Source organism: Cavia porcellus, unplaced genomic scaffold (assembly GCF_034190915.1).
Source record: "Cavia porcellus strain 051 isolate PalLab524CR breed Dunkin Hartley unplaced genomic scaffold, mCavPor4.1 scaffold_2, whole genome shotgun sequence".
Classification (NCBI taxonomy): Eukaryota; Metazoa; Chordata; class Mammalia; order Rodentia; family Caviidae; genus Cavia; species Cavia porcellus.
The window spans coordinates 106,619,359-106,629,249 of NW_026947485.1; the positions used below are offsets into that span (position 1 = coordinate 106,619,359).

Here is a 9,891-nt window from a genome sequence, read left to right on the forward strand (position 1 = left end):
CCTTAAGAATAAAGAATGTGAGAGAAGAAGCAGGGGTTAAAAAAAAAAAGGAACTGCAAAGGCTATTCACAGAAATAATGAGGGAAAATTTCCCAAACATAGGAAAAGGGAAAGATGCTCAGATGTATGAGGCATACAGTACTCCAGTCACCTACAATCAAAACAGAACTACACTCAGGCATATAATAATCAAGATTCCAGAAATCCAGTATAAGAACAGAATATTAAAAGCTGTAAGAAACAAGAAACAGATCACTTACAAGGGAACATCCATCAGAATTATAGCAGACTTTTCAGCACAAACCATCAAATCTTGAAGAGTGTGGGGAGAAATAATCCAAGACAATAACCTCCAGCCAAGATTGACCTATCCTGCACAATTGTCCCTAGAAATTAGTGGAGAAACAAGCTGCTTTCAAGATAAAGAGGAACTGGGGGAATTTGAAACCACCAATCCAACTCTACAGAAAATACTGCAAGACATTCTAAAGAGAGAGAAAAGTACCAAGATACCAGAAACAATGGCAGAGACACCACAATGAATGAAGCAGAAAGCAAAATAAAAAAGACAAACAGACAACTAATGACAGAAAAAGAGCACAACAGAAATGAGGCAGAGAAGGCTGGATATAATTTCTAATATAGATGGCCTAAATACTCTAACTTAAGGGGAAAAACTAAGAATCGCAGACAGAGTGGATCAAGAGGTAGGGTCTTCCAAGAGACTCTTTATAGGAAATATAATTATCCTGAAGAAGGTTATACAGACCAAAATCAAATATGAGAAAATGGAACTCGAAGTGATAGGAAACCAGAGAGTAATACGAGTAACTGGGCCAGTATTTATGGATAGGCTTTAATAAATGAAGAAATATAACTAGAAATCCAACCCAGGAGTGAGAAAGTACAGAAATACTTAGGTAAATAGCAGGTTGCCCCTCACAATATAAAACCGTGAGTGATGGGGAGACCCACAAATGCATAGTTCATTCTGTGGGAGTAAAGGGGAGGAATAGTCTTAAAAAAAGCAGCAGAAGATATACCTAATAGTGTATCAGGAATTAAAACCCTTATTACTCACACCACTCTGCTTGGTTGGAACTTGTTCCATCCTAGTTTGTATACAAGTACTGGATCTGAGGGCACAAACAGTTGACTCGAAGATATCAGGACACAGCACAGTGGTCATCTTTAATTTCCTATTAACTCCATCAGGATCCCTGTATGACTTATAATGTTGTATCATGACTGATCTTAGTTAAATCTGACTTGTTTGAATATTGCTTATTATTGGCAGATTTTATTCAAAACTTTTAGGTTGCTGATATCAAGTTGAGGAGTATAGACCACTATACTGAAAATGACAATGATTCACCATGATATCCATTCTGATTTGATCACTACTTGTTTTTGTAGCTTTACATTATCTATAAAGCTGTATTTCTGTTAATTCTGTTATATACTGATATGTTCAATTATACTTTATCTGATGATATAGCCAATTCGGTTGATGATAACAAGAAACAGCATAGTAAACATGGTACAACTCCTTATACAGCAGATTTATATGTCTTTTTAGTTTTATGGGTCTATAGGAACATGTATAGTTCTGTCCTGCTTTGTTCTGTTTCTCCCTCTAATATAGAAATGATAGAAATGAATGTTAAGACTCGTGCTTGCGTAAAACCTATTAATAGTTTATGAGAACTGATCTTATGGCACATGATGAAATGAACAAACACTTTGAAGGAAATAAAGGGGAACTGCAGTACCCAGTGCTGATTCCAGAGTGTTATGATGTGAAATCCAGCAATATTATTAATCTTTGTTCAGAAGGATTTTAATCTAACAAATTTTGTTAGCTCTGAGCATAAATGAAGATATGGATAAATGCGTACATGTCTAAGTGTATAGGATTGATACTCATATTACTTAGTTTTTATTGGATAGTTAAACAGAATGGTTTTCAGTCTCCCTGGTTGAATTCCCATTTATTTGTTCTACTTTTGTATCTTGAACAATTATTTGGGGGGAGCAATATGTATACATCAATTAGAGATTTATAACTGTTTCTTTTCTTTGAAAGTATATACTGTTTCTGCCCACTTTCTATTCTGTTTTATCTTTCTCTAAATAAAACAATTTAAAAAACAAATATGAGTGGCAAATAAATACATGAAAAAATGTCTGGCATCATTTGTCATCCAACTGATGCAAATTAAAACAAGCCTGAGCTTCCATCTTACCCCAGTAATAATGGCTATCACCCAGAAATCAACTAATAACAAATGCTGGAGATGCTTTAAGGGAAAAGGAACCCTTCTCTGCTGTTGGTGGGAATATAGACTTGTGCAGTCACTATGGAAATCAGTATGTAGATTCCTCAAAAAACTAGGATTAGTGGTCCAATTCAATCCAGATATGCCCTGTCAGAGTATTTTGCCACGAGTTAAAAACATCATACCACAGTTAAAAACATGTGTACCCATGTTTACAAGTAGCACAATTTGAAATAGGTAAAACTTATAAATAACCTAAATCTCTGTCAACCATGAAATGGATAAAAATAATGTGTTTTTTTATACAATGGAGTACTACTCAGATATAAAGAAGGATAAACTTGAGACATTTATAGGTAAATGGATGCATCTTGAGACCATACTCGTAAGTGGAGTAAATCAGATTCACATGTATAAACACTATATTGTCTTTCTAGTGTAAGAAGCTGACAAAATAAATAGGATCTAGAATGTGCAATAGATATTGTGAAGTGGAAGGAAGCTTCTCAAAAGTAAAGAGAAACTGGGATGGGGTAAAGGAGAAAATAAGGAAGGAAAAATACTTTATATATGATATTATTTTATATTACAGTTAGACATATCTATATATAGATACATATAACAATGAAGATAGTTATACCACTAACTGATAATAGTTCATTGGAAATAAAGGTATGTGTCTATATTGATGGATCAATTTGAGCAGTTTCTTCCCCTTTCACTTTCTCAATATCTATTGTACTTTTGGGTCTTATTTACTCTTTCAGTTTTTTGTACTAGGGAAACAATACAATGTTTACACAGGCGAGTCTGATTTATTTTACATACAAGTATGGTCTCAAGCTGCATCCATTTACCTATAAAAGTCTCAAGTTTACCCTTCTTTATGGCTTGATTGTATAAAAATACATCTTTTTTATCCATTCAGTGGTTGATGGGCATTTGTGTTGTTTTCAGAATCAACTATTAAAAATTGTGCTGCAATAAACATGGATGCACATATGGAGCTATTGTATGATGTTTTCAATTTTTCTGGGAAAATACTCAGGAGGGAATAGCTAGATTGAATGGGACTTCTAATCCTAGATTTGTTTTTCATTTTTTTTTTGATAAATCTCCACAGTTCTCTGTTGCTTTTCAGAGTACAATAGCTTTTTTAAATAGAGGTCTTTTACTTCTTTGGTTAGGTTAATTCCTAGGATTTAGTTTTTATGAGCCTATTGTGAGTGTGATAGTTTTCTCATATTATTTCTTGGATGTTTCATTTTTGTTGTATAGAAGTGCTATTAATTTTTATATATTTATTTTTTGTTCAACTACTTTTCTTATACTATTTATTCTACTGACATTTGATGGACTATTTTGGATCTTCTATGTAAAATACCATGACACTTGAGAATAAGAATAACTAATTCTTCCTTTTTGTATCACTTTTACTTTTTTCCTCTTTTGATTGCTGTGGTGAAATTTTTGAGCACTGTACTAGAGTGGTGACAGTAGCCACCTCTGTCTTATTCATGATTTAAAGGGAGATTTCAATTTTTCCCTACTTAGTGTGATGTTGGTAGAAAGTTTATCATAATTGATTTATCAATTTGAGATACAGTTTTTCTATAATTATTTTTATAAGATTTTATCATGAATGGGTGTTGGATTTTTTCATGAGTTTTATGTTTGTAATTGGTCATGTGGCCTCCATCTTTGCTTTTGTTGATATACTTTGACTTATGGGTATTGGACCATCCTTGCATCTCTGGAATAAAGCCATTTTAGTCATGATAGATGATGTTTTTGATGATTTGTTCTGTTTGCAAGTATCTTGTTGAAGGTTTTTGCATTTATCTGGCACAACCACTGTGGAAATTAGTGCAAAGATGCCTCAAAACACTAGAGTTAGGTTCCATTCATCCCAGAAGAATGGGAGTATTTTCCCAGAAGAATGGAAAACATTGCACCAGAGTTATATGTGTGCTCCCATGTTTATATCAGCACAATTTGTAATAGCTAAATCTTGAAAACAATCCAAATGCCCATCAACTGAGGAAAGATAAAAAAGATGTAGTATTTTATATAATGAAATATTACTCATCCATAAAGAATAAAAAGCATAGCCTTTCTCCTCACTAAGCCCAGTACAAGAGACAATCAAGTAACAGCTATGTGATTAAGCAAAAATAGTATCAAGAAAGCAGGTTACAACAGAGACATCACAGTCTGGTTAAGTAGAATTAGCTTAAGATTTATCATGCAGCTGAGATGCTAAATGATAGTGAATTATCTAGGTAAAAGCATTACACACAGAAGGAACACTGCAAAGAATTTAAGGGGTAGTCTTGCTGAAGCTGTAACGTTTCTCACATATATCAGATCCAGGATTTTCAAATAGTCCTTGAATGGGATGGAGCGCCTTTTTCTGAAATATGGGATAAAGATCCATTTGATCTAAGCAGAAATTTATAAGCACACAGTTGATGGAACTGAGATGGCTCCCATCAGTTGGCAGACTATAGGTAGATGAGACTGCTGTGTAATCCCAAGATACTGCAATTGGTCAATGTATCTGTGGCATTTGGTGCTTTCCAGGAAACACAAACTTTCCAGAACAGAGTAGAAAAGAGGACATCTTGTTTAAAACATTTTTGAAGAACAAAGGAAGGGATATTTCTTTTAGCAAATTAGATTAATAATGTTACTGGCAGCTCTATAGAAAAGGGGCATGTTAACAGGTAGCACAGTAGTCAGAGTGCAACAAAAAGAACAAACTTTGAAGACTGTCAGTTTACAGTTTTTCTATCATGAGTGACACCATTTTCTTGAGGGCTACTTTGACATCCTTATTCCTGAAGGTGTAGATAAGAGGGTTCAAAGCAGGACTCACAATGGAATACAGTACTGCCAGAACCTTCCCAATCTCTGGGGAATAGCTGGAGTTTGGACTCAGATAGGCATAGATAACAGTGGAGTAGTACATGGTGACCACTATAAGATGGGAAGAACAGGTAGAGAAGGCACGCCGCTTCCCCTCCATTGTGCGAATCTTTAGTATGGTTTCAATGATGAAACCATAGGACACCATGGTAAGTAAGAAGTTCACATCAGCAAAGAATATGTCAGCTATGATTGTCATGACATCATTCACAAATGTGGAAGAACAGGAAAGCAGCAGCAGAGGGGGAATCTCACAGATGAAGTGATTGAGCACGTTGGGTCCACAGAAAGCTAACCTTAACATCATACAAGTATTAACTCCCGCACCAAACATGCTGACTCCCCATGTGGTTCCAGCTAGTGTTGCACACACCATGGGGCTCATCATGTAGCTATAGTGCAAAGGCTGGCAGATGGCCACATAGCGATCATAAGCCATAGCTGTAAAGAGTAAGAGTTCTGCTGCTACAGACCACGTCAAGAAGTACATTTGGGTCATGCAGGCCCTGTAGGAGATCCCTGTCCCTTTAGCCACCAGGGTCTCCAGAAGCTTGGGTATAACAGTACATGCACAAACAACGTCCAATACAGCTAAGTTGGCCAGAAAAAAGTACAAGGGAGTGTGGAGTCTAGAGCTGAAGGTGACAACTGCCATGATGAGGGAATTGCCACAGAGTGCCACCATGTACAAGGAGAAAAAGAGAATAAAGAGGAGAATCCTGTGGAGTGACTTTTCCGAGAAGCCCCACAGGATGAATTCTGTCTCCAGAGTCTGATTGCTCATGGTTGTATGACTCATCTTTTAATCAAATTATATTAAATTTTATTCTTGCTCCACTGTTTGACTAGGCAGTATAAATTTGTAAGTATTGGTAAGTGTATACACAGTAATTTGTCTGTAGGCCTTATAATCTCTTTGCTTAAAATGATCATTACTCTAGAGCCAATAACCTCTATCCTGTTGTGGACCTCTAAGAACTATAGATATTTTTTGAATTTAATTCTTTATTTAAATCATCCCAAATTAAGATTTAAATTTTTCTGCACATTTCTTGTAACCATATGGCAATTTATTTATTTGTTTATTTGTTTTGGTACTGGAAATCAAACTTAGTACCCTGCATCTGTCAGGCAGGCACTTATGCTGCTGAACTATGTCCCCAGTCCACCATATAGAAATTTAAACAATATAGAGTTGTACAATGAGGAAATAAGATACCTTTCAATTGCCAAGACAATGCACATTCTTTCTGGATGTCTTTGGTCTTATATTACTGGTCATGATCTTTATTTTTGTTCCTCTATATTATCTTGTAGCCATTTCTTTAAGACAGCAACACAATTTAACAAATGGTGCTGGGGAAACTGGTTATCCTCAGTAGAAGAGTGAATCTTGAGCCATGTTGTTCAGCATGCGCTAAATATAAATCAAAACAATGAAAAGCACAGATGTTAAAACAAAAACACTAAATCTTTTGGAAGATAAAATAGGTAAAATTCTTGAAGATATAAGTATAAGCAAGGATTTTTTAAACAGAATCATGATTGTGCAAGAAATAATACAACAATCAACAAATTGGATTTACATCAAATTAAAAAGCTTTTATACAGCAAAACAAACAACCAAAAGAGTGAAGAGATTACTTATAGAATGGGAAAAATTTCCAACTATTCCTCAGACATAGCACTGATATTTAAGAAATTAAAATATCAGACTCCCCAAAATAAAAGAGCCAATCAAAAATGGATAATTGAATAGACGCTTCTCAAAAGAAGTACAGATAATGAGTATATACATGAAAAAATCCATGTGTCTTTGGTCATTAGGGAAATGCAAATCAAAACAGTAAATTGCATCTTGCTCCTGAAACAAAACAAAGCAACAATTAATAAACACTGGAAAGACTGTAGGAGGAGGGGACACTTCTGCAATGCTGATAAGAAGGTAAAATAGTACAATCACTATGGACATTAGCATGGGGGAAGTTTCTCAGAAAGTTAAAAATATAAATTTGGAGCTATATTTTTTATGTGTCCTGAAAAATAAGTTTAAAATATCATGTTGCACTGATACATGCAGACCTATATCTGTAGCATAACTTATAAAAGCTAAGTATTGGAAGTGGTCTACATGCCCATCTATAAGTGGTCTATATCCTCATCTATAGATGAATGGACAAAGAAAACATTGTACATATATTCAGTGGAATATTCATCATATATTACAATAGATAAATTTTAGTTATTTGTGGAAAAATAGATCTATCTTGAGACTATGCTGCTAAATGAAATAAACCAGACACAGAAGATTAACTATTACATGGTCTCTCATAAATGAGAAACCCAAAGTATAAATAATTTAATGAGCAAAATGGAAGAAAGATAATAGGAAAAAAGGATGCAGACTCTGGGGAAATGGATAAATAAAAAAGGATTTAAATTTAACATATATTCTTTCCTAAGATGAATGTATTTTTATGCATTATAATTATATATTTAGAAAGGAGAATCCATTATCCTTTATACAGGATTATACAGTTTTCCATTGCAAATTGAGAAGAGGTTTTCAACCCTGACAGTCTTGCGCTTCTTGCACTCTAACTCTGGTCCCTCTACTGACCCAAGAGCCTGACTCCTGGATTTCTTGATCCTCAGAGCCTCATCTACATCAGTCCATCTTTCTCCCCAAGGCCTGGATCCTCACATCAGGGCTTCCTGCTTAATTATGTATTGTTCAATATCATAGCCTAAGAGATTGTCACTTTTTTTTTTTTTTTTTGGTTTCTGGGCCCTCCATTTGTTTTCCTCACATAACCCTTCTAAAATTAGTATGGGATGATAATAGTCAAGAAACAAAATCATTGAGCCCCAGGTCCACTAGAACTGTCTGTGAATTCAATACAAAGTAGTTTATATCCTATTTACCCTTTCAGTATTTAAGAGACAAACTATTTTGTATTGAATTCACACATAGTTCTAACAATCTGAACATTTTTAAGATAACAATATGCAATTTATTAACTAGTGTTAATTTCCCACTATTTTTTTTTTTTTGTCTTTTTCGTTTTTATCGGTACCAGAGATCGAACTCACGACCGCCTGCTTGCAAGGCAGGTGCTTATGCCGCTGAGCTAAATCCCCAGCCCCAAAAGTGTTTTTTTTTTTGTTTTTTTTTTTTTTTTTTTTTTTTTTTCGTCTTTTTCCTTTTTATCGGTACCGGGGATCAAACTCATGACTGCCTGCTTACAAGGAAGGCGCTTATGCCGCTGAGCTAAACCTCCAGCCCAATTTCCCACTATTTTTTGATATTCTGTATTGTTTTTATTCTTTTGTTTTGTGTTTTTATAATTAAAAAAGTAGTTTGTCTCATTTATTTTATTTCATCCCTAGAGCTACAATCCCATTCATTTAGTGCACCTTTGACTCCTGATCCACAGCTTTCCTGCTTACACACTTACTGTCTTCCTTAATGTTATCATTTTTAACCTCACTTTCTCTGGGTTTCCAGCCAGAGCTTAGGCACTAAGTCCAGGTTTTCCCATGCCCTGTTCTATTCTGTATGCCCTCTCATTTATTATGCTGGGTTTTTTTCTTCAATCCCCAACTACATCACAGACTTCATGGAGGATGACTGAGATTATCCAAGTCCCTGAGAACATTCATTATCAGCACCAAACAGGATCAGCATCCTGGATGGTGTCACACCTCTTTTTCAGCACCAGCTTGACAATAATGCTCTGCTGCCCGAGCGTCCTGTGCACATATAAAATTCTTTTTCTGATGAAATCCATAGTTAACCTCTCTCATTTGGTAACAACTAGCATATTCCTCCTCTTGCACTTAGACACCTCAGAGGCATAGAGATCATTTCAGGTGCATATTTGGGGATCAAGAATTGTTTTCTGTACTGTTTAAGATACCTGCATTTCTCTTATTTTTTTTTTAATATTCTGAAAGTCAGTTCTAAAGTAATGTGTGTCTCCTGAAGTACACTTACCGTAGACAAAGTTTTACATCAATCACAAATTCAGGTGCAATTCAAGTCAGAAAAAAAATAACCCAGAACCCAGGGCATTCAATCAGCATCACTAGCTACTTGATACTTAGAATATGAAAGTTACAGTCACTCAAGTGCCTGTTGTGGAACTAACATTACAGATGAGCCTGTTCTATCTCATGGGGAGATTGTTTCTATGAGTACGGCAGCCTGGTAATGCAAGACAAAGCTATGCACCAAATTTGTGGTCATGTTTGCAGCCTGATTTTTACACAACCAATTCTGTGACTTCTATACCCACAGAAAGTAAAGAACTTCCTCAAGTCCACATTCCTACATATCTTCACAATCTTCTACATGTTTGAGAAATTAGAATGCCATGAAAATATTGAGTAAAGAGTGGCAGGCAATTCTGTACTTAGCCCCACTACATTCTTCACCATCTTGAGAGAGATCCTTACACAGGATAAATGAAAAAGAAGCAAACAAAAAAAACCCCTATGTGCTAGCTGCAGAAGGCAGAATTGTGTGGCTGCTCTTCTTTACTGGGTAAGTCAGAATTTGAGGTCACATTTATTGAGTGTCATACTCAGAACAAAGCTTCAGATTCACCCCCTCACAAACATAAAGAAGCATGAGGCCAAAGACAGTGGTAAAATCATCACAGGGGATGGCATAGAAAGGATG

General features: G+C 35.4%; 1 protein-coding gene across 1 annotated transcript; it reads right to left on the bottom strand.

Moving 5' to 3' along the window:
• Positions 1 to 5,058: 5,058 nt before the first annotated feature.
• On the bottom strand, positions 5,059 to 5,994 carry LOC100721300 (olfactory receptor 13A1-like). Its single transcript, XM_003479577.4, has one exon. It carries the CDS (start codon positions 5,989 to 5,991, stop codon positions 5,059 to 5,061), a length of 933 nt encoding a protein of 310 aa, XP_003479625.3. The 5' UTR covers positions 5,992 to 5,994.
• Between the last annotated feature and the right edge of the window lie 3,897 nt (positions 5,995 to 9,891).